The sequence below is a fragment of the Mustela putorius genome, unplaced genomic scaffold (assembly GCF_011764305.1).
Source record: "Mustela putorius furo isolate JIRA1106 unplaced genomic scaffold, ASM1176430v1.1 tig00000842_pilon_pilon_pilon, whole genome shotgun sequence".
Classification (NCBI taxonomy): domain Eukaryota; kingdom Metazoa; phylum Chordata; class Mammalia; order Carnivora; family Mustelidae; genus Mustela; species Mustela putorius.
Window position 1 is genome coordinate 2297881 of NW_025421493.1, and position 18925 is coordinate 2316805.

Below are 18925 nucleotides of genomic sequence, written 5' to 3' on the forward strand. Positions count from 1 at the left end.
ATTTTTCTTAGTCTGATTTATTTCACTCAGCATAATACCCTCTAGGCCCATGTTGTTGCAAATGGCATGATCTCATCCTTTTTATGGCCACATAATATTCCATTATACACACACACACACACACACACACCCTCCTTATCAATTCATCCATTGATGGATAACTAGGTTGCTTACATATTTTGGCTATTGTAAATAATGCTATAATAAACATAGGGGTACATATATCTTTTTAATGGATGGACAGTATTCCAATGATAGAAATACCAGAATTTAACCATTTCCTTGTAAGTGGAAATTTAAGTTGTTACCAACTTTTCACTGTTACAAACTGTGCTATAATAAACATTCTTGTGCACATCTCTTTGCATAAGTGTATCTATGTTGCCATAGGAAAAATTCCTAGAGGTTAAAATTCTGAGACAAAAAGTATGTCCATTTAATTTTGACAAAACTGACAATGCCTTCCAAAAACTTGCTCCAATATTTTGCTCTCATACCAGTGATGACAACCAGTGGCTATTTATCTCCAATATCACTGAAACTCAATATTTGGGATTTTCTTTTGAGTCTTTCAGCATCTATAAAGCACTCTGAAATATCCATGTAGGTTTCCCTGGCACAAAATGAGTTTAATAATTGTTTAATAAATTAAAGGTTAGAACATTGCAAATTCATATGTACAGCTCAGAGGGCTTGTCCCAACAATGATACAATGGTAACAGAGCTAGTATGTATCGATGCTCTTCGCACATAGTACAGTGCTATTCAGATGTTATTTTCTCTATACATGAAAGTATATCATTTTCACACTTAGTTCCCATAGCTCACACAGGTTGGCCTTGCTACTTCCCGGTTTCACATGGTGTGTGCTTTGTTGCCAAGGCTCATATCATACTTTCACTTTGCACCCCAGAGGCTCTAAGACCTAAAGTATATGACTAATGGTGCTGGTTCTTCAAGAGGAAAGGCATAAGATTCTGCACATATGTGTTCCCTGAAGATAGTAATGAAACCCAATAGCATAAGTTTCATAGAATGAGGATCCCCACTCTTGGGTAGGTAAATATTTTGGAGGGTCCAAAGTCCTCTGCTTTTATACTAAAGGACTTTTCAGAAATGGAACACCACAAGGGTTTGGGTTTTGTTTGTTTAACATTTTCTTTTTAAGTAATCTCTACAACCAACAAGGGGCTCAAATTCACATCCCCAAGATCAAGAACTGCAGGCTCCATGGACTGAGCCAGCCAGGCACCCTTGAACTCCCCAGGTTTAGATGGAATGTCCTGGTGAATGTTCTACCCTTCAACTGCTCACACCACCCTTACCCTGGAAGTAGCAATCAACTCTGAATGCTGAGGACCATGACCTAGAGAGGTGCAGGCAGGAGCAGGCTAGCTGAAAGAGCACTGAATGTTGACTTAGGCTCTCAGGACTGTGACAGTTGGGGGAAGGTCATTATTCTTCCACATCCTTATCCTGTGGCCTGCTTTAGAATCAGGAATCAGCTTCTCAAGAGTAGTAAGGGCAGTGTTGCTAAGAGGAAGTATAAGAGAGTCAGCTTCAGCACTCCTTTGCTGTGATTGGTTGTTTGGGGAGTTGGTGGGGGAAGATTCATACAAACCTGGGTAGTAATTGCTCCCTCCAGTTTTATTCCCACGAATAGGATCCATGAATAGGAAGCTGTGTGTTCAAGAACACACAGGAGACAAAATCCTGAAACTAGAAAGGAAATGTGTCTACCACTCTCCCCTGCCTTATCCCCCCATCAATACATGTAAACATTAAATATAAGTACATGTGAACATTAAGTAACATCAGCCTATAAGTACAGGTGAACACATACTCCATTTTCATCCCAGTCCTTTTAGGACTTGACCTTTTTCTCTCGAGTAAACCCAGTGATGCCCCTTGATTACAGCCCAGAAAAGATTCCTGGAATCACTAACATATTACACTAACTCCACAAAGGACCTAAGAGGAATTAGAGGCTTGTGTCATGATGAAGAGTGTGAGCTCTGGAGCCTGAGCGCCTAAGACTGAATCCTGGCGCTGATAACTAGCTGGTTTTGGGCAGGTCATATGCCTTAGAATCTTTATCTGTAAAATGAGGGATAATAGTACCTACTTCATAAGGGATTGTTTTGAGAACTGAATGAAATAGTGCATATAAAGCACCATGCCAGGCATATAGTAAATGCTTATAAATATCAACTATTATTTAATTCTCCTAGAGTGCTTCCCAGTTCTGGGCCCCAAAGTCTTTAAACATTTGTGGAACAAATGAAATTGACAACTATGAGTTTATTTGATACATTTCCTTAACATGTTCATTTCCAGGTACTTAGCTGGTCAGGGGGGCGGTGGGGGGGACTGTGGCTACAACAGCCTCTCTTTACCCCCACACTTCATGGTTCTGCCTTCCTTTTCTAAGACCCATTTCCTGGCCCCATCTCTGCCTCCTCTTCCAGGAAGGATGGCCCCTACACAACTACCCTGTGTCACTTTAAGATTTCAAAGGGTAAAAAGAAAGTAGTCAATTAAAAAGGTGTTTGCGGAGGGGAGCACTTCCCTTGCCCATCCACCATATTTTGAAATTTCTCTTTTTTCTGTGTATCTAGAAGACTGCTGTGGAACAGAAAGGCCACCACATATAGGACGTTCTGAGAGTTCATTAGCATAAGGTATCACTAGACTCTATTCTCCTTAGGTAAGGGCAGCAGGTTTTTCAGGTCTGAAAGCTGTCCCACACCCCTCATCCTGAACTCCCTACATTCCAGAGATATTAAGTCACAGAGGCTGGGGAGGGTGCGTGGGAAAAAATATGCCTGGTCTACTACCAAGGCACATGTTTCTGCCCTGTGTATCTCTGCTCTAGCTCTAATTGGCCTACTTGGCTTAGTGTGTGCCTTAAGTAGCTGACTCACATGGCTTTTATGAGCCAAATTACAGTTCCACACTGCTTCTGATTTTAATAGAAGGGAATATTAACCAGTAGAGAGAAATTGTTGTTTGAATTCCAAAGAGACAGCGTGTTCTTCTGGAGGCCTAATAGATTCTTTCAAATTCACCTTAAATAACATAGAAGATAGGTGTGAGCGTTTTCAGACACCAACCTAACTAAGTCTCTCCATCAAAGATAAAATGAGGGAGTTGGATTGACGAAGAAAGTCTTCACTGCTCCAAAGCAAGTCACTTGACTCTCCTCCCCAATTAACGATTCAATCCTTTTGGCCCCCAAGCAGTGGTTGAAGATGGGAAACCACACTAGACATGCCAGGAAATAGGACTATTCTGGCTAACAGCCCTGCTACTTGAAAGAGGGAGCTCTTCCACCATAAACTCCTGACACTGGATAAGAGGAAGGGATAAGGCTAAAGATAAACTCTTCACATGATCTCATGAGTAAAACTGGATGGGGACAAGAAACTTTAGGTCAGATCCTTCACAATTTCTCAAAACATTGTGGCAGCAACAATTAGTACATACTGCTAGCAATTCTCTACTTTCCTCGTCTGTAAGGGGTAAGGATTAGGTAAATGCTGGGATACTAGGTCCCAATAGGCAGTGGCCATACTAACCTCAATTCCTTGGTTACCTTAGAGGCATCTGAGCTGACATCCCCATCAAAATACCCACGGATATGAGATTCATGAGAAAGGGAGATATGCATTCATTCATTGGGAGTGTGGGAATGAGCAGAAGATTGATAAACATTTCCTTATTAGAAAATAAAGCCCGGTGGTCAAAAACCAGTACCAATGATGAGTTAATATGATCTGGTTTCCCTTCTCTGTCTTCACTCTACCTTGGAGTATTAGCTGCCCCGCAAACCCCAAACAGGAGGAAGGTAATAATCCAACTATCATTACCTTTTCTCTCCCCTAGGGGGGAAAAAAAACCAAGCCAGCAAAATACTCGGAAGAGTAGGAGACACAAAGCAATCTTCATTTCTTCCATACATTAGAAACATTCTCAATTACAGCTCCACTTCTCTGAAATCTATCTCAAGTAGTAAACTGCCATGAGCACAGAAAAACCAGTTTGGAGGGAATTCCTGATAACGAGGCAGGAAGTGAGAGATTTTACTCAACCACTCCATTCCACAGGCTGGATGCCCCTGCAGGTCCCTGAGAAAGTGTCATTCTGGCTTATGCCCCGTAGGAATCCTACTCCGCACTCCCTCCTGGGAGTGTGCCTAGGAAGGGTTGCTTGAAAAGAGAGGTCTTTGATCACTATGATCACTACTAAAATCCCAATGCTAAGCTAACTTATTTGGGGAGCAGCTCTTTTAATAGTGGGGGTTTTCTTCTTAAACTAGAGTTTCTCAGTGGAATTAAGAAAAATAAAACCCAGCCATGCTTACAGTTATAATTCCACATTAATCATCCAGTTTTCCTGGGAGGTACCCATAATCAACAAATTGTCATATCTCTGATCAGTCAGTATATATTCTGGTGGAATTCTGGGCATTCATCCCAGCCCTAGGAAAAAGCTCAGTAATGCCCTGGAGCAAATGAGCAGAGTAACAAGATCACACTGAGAGAGAGATTAAGGTGCTTGGAGGTAAATTATCCCCTTGGACAGCCAAAGAGCTGCCCTGGGTGGGAGGGGAGCCGTTCACAGTATCTCTGAACCTTCTTGGTAAGCTAACCTTCTTAGCTACCCTGGGTTTCCAAACATAGCAGTCAGTCTTAAAGAAATAAAACCTATTTGGGAGTTGTTCTTTCTTCTTAGAGGCTTACCAGAAATTTCAAGAAAATGTCCCGGTGGGTACTCACCTATGAGCCTCATCCTCTCCTTCAATTTCAAAGTTGCTCTTGGCCACCCCCAGCCTATCCCGAAGGACCCAGAAGATAGAATCTCAGACAATGCTTTGCCTTGCTTGGGCATCACAGGGTAGCTCTGAGTTCTCAATCCTGCCCCGAAGGTGCCGACGGCAGCAGACACAATGGAGGTAGTCCACTACGTTGTGGGTAAAGAGTGAGCGTAATGGGTGCAAGTATTGGAAGAAAAGGAGCATGAAGCCAATGGAAATCAGATAAGCAATGATGAGCTGCAAAGCAATCAAGGAATGACAGTAATCCAGCAAGACTTTCACTCCAAAGAAGTTAAAAACTAAAACCATGACCACGTTCTCTACGAACCTCACACTATAGTGCAGGCCCATATGCCCCCAGTTCTGGCCTTTGTCAACAAGGTCCCTGTCTGCCAATTTCAGCTGCAAAGCTGACCAGCAAGAGAAGTTGATGCCCGCATAGAGAACGGTGATGGAGATCAGTACCACCAGGGTGCCGACTCGGCTGAAATTTTTCTCAATATTATTGGGCATCTGGGCACCACTCCTCCAGAACTTAACCCAGGGCTCAAAGAGGATGATCAGGAAGTTAAGCAGTAAGAATGGCACAGCTTTCAGTTTCAAGGTAGCTGAGAAGAGCACCAGAATCACGAGGCGGGAAGTGATTTCCAATGTCCGCCAAATGGTGATGCAGAGGACTTCTAATGGCCCGAGGCGAATCTTGTATTCATCATACTTGATCTGGATAGCCAACATATTGCAGAGGGTTGCCCCATAGGTGACAGAGATCAGGGAAAAAACCATTAGCACAACTGTAAGAAAAAAAATAACAGAAAAAATAGACAATCAGACTGTGTTAACAAAGCCTGAACTCAGACCCGGAGGTCCAGAGAGATGATTAAGTGAGGCTTGAGGGCCCAGCTAAGAACAAATTCACGTATGAACATAGCTATGTTGGCACAGCACACAGCACGCAAAGGAAAAAAATGGAAAGAAATAACCTAAAATATACTTTTTGTGGTGAGGACTATATCAATTTTTAAAATCTTTTTTTCTATATTTCTCTATTTTCTAAGTTTCCCACAAGGAACATACATTGTAATACTTCAATAATCATATAAACACACAAAATGAACTTTTTAAGAAGAGTGGACCTCAGAACTAGCACTGAGAGGTCACTAACACAAGAAGAGCACTTATAAAGGGATAGGGGAGCACCCACTGCATGAAATAGGCTTCTGAGCAAACAATGAAGGAGGCAGAAGGAATTCTGAAAAAATCCAGTCCTAGGAAATTCATAGGTAATGCCTTTGGTTACAGAAGCCTCTTCTTTGACATGTATCTTCTTTAAAGAACAAATCTTGTATGTACTTCTAGAATGTGTCAGCATGTATTCTGGAAATTCCATGAAGGCAAAAAGGACCATGTCTATTTTGTTCCATACTGTATCCCTGGAGCCTAAGACACTGCCTGGGAGATAGTAGGTGCTCAATAAATGTTTGTGGCATTAATGAGGCATTCTGAATTTAGAGAGGCAGCATGAAATATTTATAATTAGAAGCCCTTGATTCAGTTCTGTGAAAGTCACTGAATATCTATGTGCCTTGGTTCCCCAATTCAGTGAGATACTCTAGAATTGCTTACATAAATCACTAACAATATAAATTTATCACCCATGTGCTTTGCTATATTTTAGGAATTTCCAAACTTCAACCAGAATGATTTACAAATTTTTTAAAACCCCACCTCATAGCCCATAACATCCACGCTGCTGTATAGAGTTGGGGCCCTGAAGGGTCAGGCTGCTCTGTAATCAGCTATGGTAAATCTCAACTATAGATCGCATGGTGTCGCTTTTCTTTTATCCCTTTATATCAAAGGATACCAATCACTAAGAAAAATCTACCACGCTCAAGAAGAGTGAGAGGCCTGAGGGGAACTCATCCAGAAAAAAAAAAAAGGCTGGAACTTTCAGTTCCCATGAAAATATTAGATCCCAGGGAACTGGAGCCACAGAGATGTCAGCTTAATTTGCAAGAAAAGCGAAGACTTCCCCCATGGAAACCCAAAAAGAAGCACAAGTTTGTTTCCAAGATCCTTTTCAGCTCTAAGTGAAGTGCTAGAATCTCAAAGACTAGAGAGACTCTCTTGAAGTGTCTACAATTGGCCTTATTTTTATTTATTATTTTTCCATGTTTGTTGAAATATAATTGATATATAATATTGTATTAGTTTAAGGTGTACAATAAAATGATTTGATGTACTCTTAGCTTTATAAACCACTCTTAGTCCCATCCTTAAGATTTGATGCTCCTAGTTAGGAGCACCAGAGTGTATATACATCTAGACAAGTGTAGTGATGCTGTCCCTTAAATTAGAACTCATTTATTGATAGTAGTGAAATAAAGGAAAGCCTGATGTTTCCAATAAATGTAAAAACACCTTCCATCTGTCTCCCTACAAATAGACTCATGCCATAAGAGATCATAACACTGTTAGTGAATTTGCTCATCTCTGCTGATCCAGATGGCTTCCAAGAGAAAAAGAGATTAGAAAAAGCAAGGAGAAGGCAGAAGAATGGATGAAAATGAGGAAACCTAACCCCAAAAACTGTTTACCAAACTTGAAGAGATGGTACCGGCAGAAAGTTTCTAATAGGAGAAATCACCAAAGAGTTGAAAACAAGGTCTTGAAGAACGTTTCCCTTACATCCTTTGTATAGTGATATAGTTAGAAACATGGCTCTGCAGGTAGGCATCCTGGATTCCAATCCCATCCTTGCCAATTATTACTTATGAAAGCATTGGGGAATTTGCTTAACCTCTCAGTGCCTCTGTTTCCTCATTTGTTAAAATGGGGGTAGCGGGTGCCTGGGTGGCTCAGTTGGTTAAGAGACTGCCTTCAGCTCAGGTCATGATCCTGGAGTCCCAGAATCGAGTCCTGCATCCGGCTCCCTGCCAAGCAGGGAGTCTGCTTTTCCCGCTGACCTCTCTCCTCTCATGCTCTCTCTCTCAAATAAATAAATAAAATCTTTTTAAAAATGGGGGTAATAATTATATCACAGGGTTGTTGTAAAGACTAAATGAAATCATTACAAGTAAGAGGCTTAGAGAAATACTCAGGACATAGTAGATGCTATCTGCTAGTTCCTTATCATCATCATCATCATTCACCGTTTCCAAAAGAGTAGTAGTACATGCATTTCCCCTACTTAGGTACTACGCTGACACTTAGGAAATCAGGTGACTTAAAAACTAGTACCTAGGGGTGCCTGGGTGGCTCAGTGGGTTAAACCTCTGCCTTTGGCTCAGGTCAAGATCTCAGGGTCCTGGGATCGAGTGAGTCCTATGTCAGACTCCCAGTTCAGTTGGGAGTCTGCTTCCGACTCTACCTCTGCCTGCCTCTCTGCTTAATTGTGATCTCTATGTCAAATAAAAAAAAAAAAAACCCTAATACCTAGAAATGTGCAAAACCAATAGCAAGAAAACTATAAACTTTATCAAAGTACATTTCACTAAATATTTTTTTAATGTACTTCGATAAAGTTGTATGGTTTTCCTGCTCCAGGCTTTGCACATTTATGGCATAGATTTTAGGGATATTTCCTGGATGTATACTTACTTCCAGACTCATCAAGTTGGATATGTTAAATAGGTAGAGGTTTTTGTTAATCATACCTCAATAAAGTGATGTGAAAATACTTAACGAAATGGAGACATACATCTCTTCTAATATGAAACTGATTGATCCTGTAAATATGTAAATTCCCTCCAAAACAACCCAAATGATTTAATGCAATCCCAATACACAGTCTCAATGAAATTTCTTTTTCTTTTGTTGTTACTCTCCTGCTTTGTTTTGTGTTTTGGTAGGGGAATTGACAAACTGAATGTGGAAATTCATCTATTTGGAAGATTAGGCTAAGTTGCTTATCAGATAAGAATTGTGAAAGGCCTTTGTGAGAAGTGTGCAAGATCTAAAGCAATAAAGAATTTAAATGATAAAAATTTAATACTTAAGAAAGCCAGGAGACCATTTAAAATGTGTGTATGTACACACATGCAAAACACGCAAATGTATACATGCACACTTATCTACAGCAGAGAAAGGATTAATATCAGAATAAGAAAACAGCTCCTGCAAATTAATAAGAAAAAGACAAACTACTAAAAATCAGCAATTTAAAGAACACAATAACCAAACATGAAAAGATGCTCAGCTGGCTTCATAATTAAAAGCAAATTATTTATGTAATCAGTTATTTTATTATAGAACTAAATGATATTTAGCTTAATATATAAAGAAAAAGCACATTCATAAGCTACAGGTAGGAATATAAATTCAAACAACCTTCTGGGAGGGCTATTTGGCAGTACTGATAAGATTCCAAACATGTATATCCTTTCACCCAGCACTTCCATTGCTAAGAATTTATTCTATGAAGTCTCTTTCTGGGACACAGATACTTAGAAAGATGTTCACTGGAGTATAGTTTGTGATTAGAAAACATTTCTTTTTTTTTTTAAAGATTTTATTTATTTATTTGACAGAGAAAGATCAAGAATAGGCAGAGAGGCAGGCAGAGAGAGAGGAGGAAGCAGGCTCCCCGCTGAGCAGAAAGCGGGCTGGATCCCAGGACCCTGAGATCATGACCTGAGCGGAAGGCAGAGGCTTTAACCCCTGAGCCACCCAGGCGCCCCTAGAAAACATTTCTTGAATGCAAACATCAGAAACAAACTTTAATCCTACCAAGAGAAGATCAGAGAAATAACAAAGAATGATCCAGTTCACATAAGAAAAACATATATTATGTATTTATCATTTATTATATATATATAAATAACCATTAAAGAAAGATATACTGGCAAAAGGCATTGAACAGAATGTTTAATACAGCGCTTTTTGTCAAAAATACGTATATAACTTATGTATTTACATATTTAAAAAAAAGGATATATACTGAATGGTTAACAGAGATTACTTTTGGGAAGTAAAATTACATCTCCTGCTTGATATATGTTCTTTGTGGTTCTGATTCTTTACCATAACCCTATCTGATTTTTATAATTAAAAAAATAAGGACCAAAAATAGTAACACATGGTCATAGCAAAAATTTTAAATCATATAAATTTCAAACCATACAGAAGGATATAAAGTAAAAGGTAAAAGTTGACGACTTCTCATTTTTACTCCCCAGAGGTAAATGATTTCTGCCATATCTTTCCAGAAATTTTCTACACATATATGATTACTCGTGGGTATATATATATGTGTGTGTATGTATTGCTTTTGTAAAGTATACATGTTTTAATTAGGTGATTTGATGACCTTCAAATTTCTCAGGAAGAAAATCATCATCATTTCCTTTTCTCTTCACACTACTGTCAATCGTAGGTACGTAAAAAGCGTAAAGACCAACAATTTCATGAACAATTCCTGGTGGAGGAAAGGAGAAAAGGAGACAAATGCCCTCCTTACATTCAGTTGCGCCATGGGGTTTGGCAAGCAGGATCACCATTTAACAAGAAGGAAATGGTTCAAAGTTGTACCCACAGCTCTACCAGCTCCAGCCCAACTAGATGAAGCTAATGTTGAGCTGTTAAAACTCATTAACAGTACTTTATTTTGACTTTGAAAACATGACTCACATTTCCTCCTCTCCTAGAGGTCTTACTCATCTAAGGATCCATCTTTTACAAGTGGGAAATTAAGACTGTGACCTCTTAGGTAACTTCCTCCAAAAATCACACAGAAGGTCAGAACTGGGACCAAGCCTCATTCTCATATGTATTCGTTCCAACCTATATTTCTTTCTCCCCACCGGAGTGGAGAGAAGTAATTAAATCAGTGGTTCCCAAATGTGGCTGATCAGACTCAGCTGGGGCATTTTTTTAAAGATTTTCTTTCTTTATTTGACAGACAGAGATCACAAGTAAGCAGAGAGGCAGGAAGAGAGAGAGAGGGAGAAGCAGGCTCCCTGAGGAGCAGAGAGTCTGATGCGGGGCTCCATCCCAGGACCACAGGATCATGATCTGAGCGGAAGGCAGAAGCTTTAAACCACTGAACCACCCAGGCGCCCCTAGCTGGGGCATTTTTTAAAAAGTACAGATTCCTGGCCTCCCCACACTCAGATTGAGTCAGGTCTGAGGAGGAGATGTAATTTTTTTTTAAAAAGATTGTGTTTACTTATTTGACAGAGAGAGAGAGAGCACGCTCGAGAGAGGGAACACAAGCAGGGGGAGTGGGAGAGGGAGATGCAGGCTTCCCGCTGAGCAGGGAGCCCGATGCGGGGGCTCCATCCCAGGACCCTGGGATCATGGGCTGAGCAGAAGGCAGACTGAGTGCCACGTCGGAGTGTTACTCTCAGTACCACTGAGAGTGGTCTCATGACTCACGACTGAGCCACCCAGGTATCCCATGAAGATGTAATTTTTTTAAGAAGGAGTTTTTCACCCAGTAATGTGTTTTCTCATAATCAGTAATATTTGGGAATCTCTTCTTAAAAGATGGCCATCACTAAACCAAAACAAACAAACAAAAAACCCTCCGTATAATTTAAACACTCTGGGCTAGGGAAAATGTCCTACTAACTGCTGGTATTACCAGCTGATTCTAGGCCCAAAGAGGGCTTATCTGTGGCACTTTAAGGCTTAAATAGTTTACCCCCATTAAATAAATCTGGCAGGCCTAAGATGTCTGGCTCCCCAAGTTCTTTGACTATCTACCAGTGCTATCTAATACAGTAACCACTAAGCACACATGGCTACTGAACACTTGAAACGTGGCTAGTACGACTGAGGAAGTAAATTTTTATTTCATGTTTCATTTTACTATAAATAGCCCCTTGAAGCTGGTAGCCAGTGCATTGGACAGTTCAGGTCTGTATTTCTAAGACCCTTGATTTAAATGAAGCCCTCCCCTCGCCTGACCCTACTCACCTCTACCCATGGGGACCTCTGCAGAGATCAGGGTCACATAGAGCTGATAGGTCAGCTGGGGCACTGAGCCCAGGAAGGCTTGGATCTGTGACATACGTTTGTAGGCATTGCGGTGCATAGCCAGGGTCCGGATGGAGTGGCCCACCTCCCATTCTATCAGCACTTCCTCGCCATTTATTAGCATCTTCTTTCGGGTGAGGCTGACATAGGGCTCCTCCTGCCCCTCTTTCTTCCACAGTGTGAGGTACTTAATCATGGCCTCCAAACATCTGCAGAGGTAAAGCATCACGGGTACTTAACTAAAACTGTCCTGGGAAGAAAGGTTGTGGGGTGTGGGGGTGGGGTGGGGCAGTTAATAATACAATTCAGGGAGTTTGTGCTGCTTTTTGCCATTCCTTAATTCCCATTCTACTCATTCCTCATGAGCCAAAGAGTTGTCATTCCTTCCACAAGTTGAGTCTAAATCCTTTTTTGTTTGGCTGGTTATCTACTGACCTGAGAACACAATTTCAGTGTTTCTTTGAGAATTTAAGGAATTGCTTTGTCTCCTTAAGAATAGGCCTGTGGTAGAAAGGCACCTTGAACACAAAGATATGTAAATAATGTGCTGAGAGAAAATGATGAAGGTTCTTAAAGGCCCTAGTTTTCATAACACCTCAAGTTCCTAAGGTAAAGCATTCTTTATGCAAAGCATTCAGCTTCATACTTGGGGCTTTTGAGTTCGGCTTTTTTCAAGACAAGGTCCACAACTATAATTGTCTTGCCAAAAAGTCTTGGAGGGGAGCTTGGAAAAAACCTCACATCTATACAGTAATGCCATTCAATCACCAAGGTACTTAAAGACTTGTCAACTCAGAACTGAATGTGCTACATACCCAGGGAACATCAAAAGATCTCTCTAAAGGTTATTTTTGGGGCCTCTTGATCAGTTTGGGGCCAAGAGTCTTTGAAACTTCCTTCTTTCTTTATAAAGAGGAAAACATCCTCTTAAGGATCGCAAGCCTACCAAACATGAAATAGTGATAAGACCCCATTTCTTGCTGTATCTCTCCCACATACATCAGAAGCCTGTAAACAGTTCTGATGTGGTGACTAGAAAAGAAGCAATCAGAACATTTTGTTTTGGAACACCTGAGTTACCACTTCCTCCACTACCCTTAAATGAATGGAAACTGTGGACTATTATAATAAGAAAGAAGAGTTGTGGTGAAAATGAAGCCATCTTTCCTGCTTGAGGGCATGGGTTGTATTCATCTTGGGTATTTGATAAATATTTTCTGCATAAATGAAAGAGTAAGAAGGAAGAAAAGATTATAGGGTCAGAAACGATGGGAGGAGAGGATAATAATAATGGCAATGTAATTTAATGGAAAAATAGGCTAAAGACAAGCTCAGAGGTTTCTGTGCTTTTTAGGCCTTTGGCTCCCAATAGGAAGGTTCGGACATGTGCTGGCTGCCATTCTCCACAGGATCCCTTGGAGACTAGGGCATAGGGGCCAGTCTGAAGCATGGCATTTCTCCCTAGAAAGTAGACATTTCAAACTCTAAAACTTGGGAGAGGAAAAGGTGCGAGGAGGAGAGAACAGGGAAGAAATAAAGCCAAGTGCATTTCCAATAAAAGATTTTAGATTTTAACCCAGGCCCATCAGTGCGATTGATGAAGATAATACTGGGAGAGGTAGTGGCAGGAAGCATTCTGTTTATGCTTCTAAAGGCTATTTACTGATTTAAGTAAGGGTGTTCGCTTTGGTTATAAACCTCAGTAAATTAGAGTACATTTTCATTTTCAGAAGTAGTTTGCATTTCATATAAGGGAGCCAGATCCTCCAAACACCTTCATATGCCTAATAGCACTAATCAAGTTCCTACCTGCCCATAAAGTAATTTGCCTTGAACATAAGCATATCAAGGATATAATATATGGGCTTTTAATTATTTCTTCCCTGCTGTCAGGCTATTAAAAATGCTTTCCAATCATTTCTAGTGGAAGATAAATAACAAAAATGAAATACAGTACTCAATACTATATATGGTGGGGCCAAATTAAAGATGGCTTGGGAAGCCACAAAGCAAAGGAGGGAAGTCTAAACTCTGGACTGGGACAATACCTGCTGAAATTTGCACTTTGAGTGCACTTGATCTGTTAACTCAGTATATATCGCATTGGAAAAGGCTGATAAAAGAATGTTTACCTTGTACCTCTGGTGACATCTCTTAATTTGTGGGGTTTTCTCTTTTTTTAGAGAGAGAGCATGAGTGACAGCGTGTACATGCACGGGGCAGGGAGGGGGAGAGGGAAGGGAGAGAGAATCTTAAGCAGGCTCTACACCCAGCATGGAGTCCCACGTGGGCCCGATCTCAGGAACCTGAGATCATGACCTGAGCCGAAATCCAGACCAACTAAGCCATCCAGATGCCCCAACATCTCTAAATTTCTTGGTTCCAAGTTCAAGATGAGGTCTTTGTTTTACAGCTTAACTTCAAAGATTTAGAATTGGAAAGGAGCTATAGATTGCCTAGTACAAAGGTTACATATAGGCCAGCTGAGTCACATCTGACCAACAGCTGTGGTTTGTTTGGTCCATACTGTGTTATTTCGTCAGTCAAGCTGCCAAGATTCAAACTGATATTTCATATAAAATCCTGTTCTGGAAGGTTCTCTTGAAAAGTTAGGGCATGTGGCAATATTGGGTCTGGATTCCAACAGTGAAACGATAGGGATGGAATTACAGAGTAGCTGCCTCTTCCAGGCAAATCGTGTAGACTTCAGCTTGCCACACTATTCACTATTCTCCATCATTCCTCTAACACTAAGACTTCATTTTCATTTATCATCACACACGAAGCTGCTGGTTTTCTTGTACTTGGCCTGCTTCACTCATATATGAGACCTGCCTGGCCTGTTTAAGCATTTGCATTTGAGACCAATGATCTAACCCAACCCATTTATCATGCAGATGAAGAAACTGGGGTCCAAGACATCTTCAGAGATTTCATCAGAGCCATGCAACTAGTCAATGACAGAGGGAGGACCAAACTCCAGGTCACTGGAATTTCAGGCTACTGTTTTCTCTAATGGAGCCTGACCAATCCCTCCTCATTTGAGCATGTATTGATTTAAAAAAAAATTTTTTTTAAGACAAGGGAGTTCCATCCTTAAACAGTTTCAGACTACGTTTAGTTCTCTAAGGATGAAACATCTTCCCTCTGCAATTACAACATCAACACTCTGACATATATTCTTCAGCTGATTGCAATCAAGACAAACTTGGTCCATTCTTTCCTCCTGACTTTGTTAAGTTTTGCAACATCTCCCTAACTTGAAAATCCCATAGTATCCAGATGAGACAGCCGACACAGATCCTGTCTCCCTAAGATAAGGCACGTTCTCATCCCTTCAAGGCAATCTGAATGGAAAGACTGTATACTACTACAATGAGTTACAGCATTCAGATGGAGAGATGACCCATCTTCCTTTGCCCCCTCTAACCATGTACCTTTATATCAGAAAGATACAAAGAGATAAGCAGGAGACTGATGAACCAACAGAAAAAAAAAACAAACGACAATGGGTTGGGGTACTAGATGGCCACAAAGAGCTGAAAATATTTTCCAGATGTCAAATAACTGGAAAATTTGAAAGCGCCACAACCACCAGCTCAAGCAGCTCAGGATAAAGAAATTGAATGTGAGATACAGTTTAAAAAAAAAAGATTTATTTATTTATTTGACAGACAGAGATCACAAGTAGGCAGAGAGGCAGGCAGAGACGGGTGGGGAGAAGCAGGCTCCCCGCTGAGGAGAGAGCTTGATGTGAGGCTCGATCCCAGGATTCTGGGATCACGACCTGAGCTGAAGGCAGAAGTTTTAACCCACTGAGCCACCCAGGTTCCCACAGTGAGATACAGTTTATACAGTGTCTAAAAGGCAGAGTTAAAATAACACACTCTGAAGCTATGGCCTGTGTGCACAGGTTAACCACATCAGCTGGTCCCATACCAATTTTCACAACTCAAATCCAAATAGCAAACACTGTCTAATGAAGTCTTATCAATGGTACCATACATGGCTTTGGAACACAAGTACACGCCACATGGTCACTGTGGTGGCACTTAAGGTTTCAGATAAGATTTTTTGGATGGTAGGCAGGGCAAGGAAGCCCAGAGTGGGAGGGAATGGGAGAACTGATTAGAGGCACAGTACCAGTCTTGTAAATACTGGCTTCATCTTTCTCTGCCCAAACCCAGGGAGGGGGTAGAAATTAAAAATTGCTCACCTGATAACAGGTCCCAAGAGGATTAGATGCATAAATAATGATAATGGCTTGTCTTTGGCCAGATCTCTGTGAACAAAGATGAGGGTCAACTGGACCATAATGGATGAAAACATAAAGAAGGATAAAGTGTATGCCATCCAGTAGGTTTCGCTATTCTTTCGATAGATTCTAACCATGTACAAGGTAGATGCAGCCTCCCCACAGTACAAAAAGGTGGAGAAGAGGATGCCAAATGGGAAGGTAAATCGTGGGTTGGCCCCACGGATGACATCTTCCTCCAGAGATGAAATTGGATCCACGTTGGACTCCTCAGGAATTTCATAAACTCGGTCCATTGTCGAGGTTCTGAGTGTAGTAGTCTTGTCTTCAGAGCAAAGCAAGCCCCACCCCCGCTCAACAGAACCCTGGAGCCACTGCAGTCCAAGTATCTAAGAGAGCGGTCAAGGTCAATTCCAGAATGGAGATCTGCTAGTTAGACCAGAAGACCCCTCTCTCTAGTTTCATGTTACACTTGTTGGAGTATGGGATGGAGAAGCCAGGAGTACCACTTTGAACTTGACTCTTCATTGGCCCAGGCTTCCAATTGTCAACAGACATGCTATGAAACCTGGACAAGGGGGAAGCAAGCATTTTAGCGCCCAGTGCGGAGTCCAGTTCCAGGCACGTGAAAAACTTGGGGACAGCTGTCTCCTCGGCTCCTTCTCCTTTCGCAGCCCCGCAGGGAGTCGGGGTAGCCACTCTGTCGGGGCACGAACATTCAGCAGCCCCTCTCGAGGAGTTCTGACCACCAATACGCCCTCTCAAACCTGCCGAGAACTGAACCAGGGCAGAAGAGGGGGTGCAGCCTGAGCGTCCCTTCGGGGGCTCATTTCAGTGCTTAGGTACCCTAAGCTATCCTTAGGCTGTGGCTATCAGCTCGCCCGCTCGCCGCTGCTCTCTCAGGACCCGCGCGGAATCCAAGGCTCTCCAGCTGGCTCCACAGATTTCCCAAGCTCCGCCCCCAAGGCAGCCGGCCGGGGCAGCGGGGTGCCGAGGGAGGGGGGCGGACGGGGGGTGGTAGCGGCTGGAGCAGGGGGCTGGAGCAAAGGTACCACCCCGGTCGGGAGCGCAGTCTCAGGGGGAGAGAAGCCGAGCGCGCGCGCGCTGCAGGATCCGAAGAAAGCTAAAGAGGCTTCTTTTCCACAGAGAAACTTTGCTAGCGAGAAGCACGACGTGCGGGGCGCCAGCCCAGGAGGGCACAGGCAGATGTCGTCAGACTCTTGGACGCCGTCGACTGCTGGGGTCCTCCCTGGCCTGCAGTTCCAGCTGCGGGAAGTCGTGGCTTCGGGAACTGAGGCACTGAAGGCGGGGGCGGGCGGAATGGGAGGGACCGTTGGGGCCAAACAAAACTAGCCTGCGAGTGCCAGGGCCGGCAACTCAAAGATGCTCCGGGTCGAGAGGCGCGACAGAAAACGGGGCTTGGGCTAACCTTCGGAACCGCTTCTCACTACGACCCCCGGTTCCCAGAGGGAGTCAAAGCTTTCCTATTCCCCCAAAGCAGCAGACGCCCACTTCCACTCCGCCCTCGCGAACTAGCTAGCTCGCACACTTGCACAACCCACGCGGTTAGGCAGGTGTCTCTCTCTCTCTCTCTCTCTCTCTCTTTCTCTCTCGGCCTCAGGGTTGAATTGCGCTAGGTCCTATTGCCCTCCAGATACCATCACGGTGGGGTGCGGGCGGAGGAGACCTGAGAGGTAACTGGGCTATAGCTTCCTTTCCAGACAAGACTGTGTGCAGGAGAGGTTAAGGTAGAAAGGGATGGGTGTGTGTGTGTCAAGACTCAAGGTCAGCATTAAAAATTCCTATTATATGCCTTGATATTCCCAGTTGCAAAATAAGGCTGGGATAGGGGCTTTAGAATGAACTTTCAGGTCTTTGGCTGGAAGGTTCTGAAGAGGTGCCAAATTCTAAATAGACTGGAGAGGAGCCAAGAGAGCTGTTAGTAAAAACTGAGAGGGGTGACTTAAAGAGCTCAGAAAATTGCCAGGATTCTTAAGATCAATCCTCCCCCATCTCACTGAGCTTTTGTTTTCATGCCTTCATTTGCATAATTCTAAACCCCAGAGAAATAGAGAAAACATCTGCCTCCTGGTAATAATATAAATGTAGCAGAGCCTGTGCCAATCTCCTTTTGCTGCAGGAAGCCAGTAAAAAGAATATGTGAGGAGTGGCACTAGTTGCCACAAAAATGATGGCTTAGAGAAAAACTTGGTCTTGTCATTGTGTTGATTTTTTTTTTTTTGTCATTGTGTTGATTTTTAAGATTCCTGCAATTGCTGCCTCCTTTCTCCAGGGCTGATTCAGGGACAAATCAACTTCTAAAGGTTGTTGCCTTTAAAGCAGGCATGCTATCTTGGTCTGCACCCCTGCCCCTGCTGGTAGCTGGGTTAGCAGGCTGATCCTTCCTCATTTCCTTTGCACAAGACAGGACAACACTATCTAAAAACACTTCACACATAGTGTTAATTGGTTGCGGCTTTCCAAGAGGCACAGTGTTCTCCACCAACAGTATAGGGTGAACAACTTCTGAGGGCTTCTTAGGAACATGTTCTCAAGATGGATCTCAAGTAGGGCGACAAACTTCTCTGTTTGCTGAGATGGGATAAATTGGTCACCCTCACATGGGAGACTGAAGCTAGGAAGAATGTAAAAATCCCGATTCTTTTAGCCTTTCTTCCTTCCCTGTTGTCTGCAGCACACCCCAAATACACAAATCTACAAGGCCTTCCTACTTTGTTCCTAAACAGCTCCCTCTGTATGCCATTAAAGGCTTTCTGTAATCACCACACTACTTCCCTCATCAATATCATCAGCCATGTTACCCTACCACAAACCTTTTGCTCCAGTCCAGTAAATTTTCTCATTTAATTATACCT

At 42.4% G+C, this 18925-nt stretch overlaps 1 protein-coding gene across 3 annotated transcripts; it reads right to left on the reverse strand.

Moving 5' to 3' along the window:
- Nucleotides 1–210: 210 nt before the first annotated feature.
- On the reverse strand, nucleotides 211–17632 carry XKRX (XK related X-linked). Of its 3 annotated transcripts, none has more exons than XR_006608201.1 (4): nucleotides 16011–17632; nucleotides 11735–12003; nucleotides 4779–5607; nucleotides 211–1719 (listed from the first exon to the last, which is right to left on the reverse strand). XR_006608201.1 is itself a non-coding variant. In XM_004777167.3 (3 exons), the coding sequence occupies exons 1-3, from the start codon at nucleotides 16343–16345 to the stop codon at nucleotides 4862–4864; spliced, it is 1350 nt and encodes a 449-aa protein (XP_004777224.1). In that variant the 5' UTR covers nucleotides 16346–17632; the 3' UTR covers nucleotides 211–4861. The 3 variants fall into 3 exon arrangements, 1 of the variants encoding a protein (XP_004777224.1); XR_006608202.1 differs by having other exon boundaries at nucleotides 211–1533; nucleotides 1622–5607; XM_004777167.3 differs by having other exon boundaries at nucleotides 211–5607.
- Nucleotides 17633–18925: the final 1293 nt, after the last annotated feature.

What these genes read in the sequence shown, in the direction of transcription:
- XKRX (XM_004777167.3), bottom strand. Translation starts at nt 16,345, where the DNA reads ATGGACCGAGTTTATGAAATTCCTGAGGAGTCCAACGTGGATCCAATT. An exon ending in CTCTTGGGACCTGTTATCAG is followed by an intron (nt 12,004 to 16,010) that starts GTGAGCAATTTT and finishes TTACCTCTGCAG; the next exon opens with ATGTTTGGAGGCCATGATTA. An exon ending in AGAGGTCCCCATGGGTAGAG is followed by an intron (nt 5,608 to 11,734) that starts GTGAGTAGGGTC and finishes TTTTTCTTACAG; the next exon opens with TTGTGCTAATGGTTTTTTCC.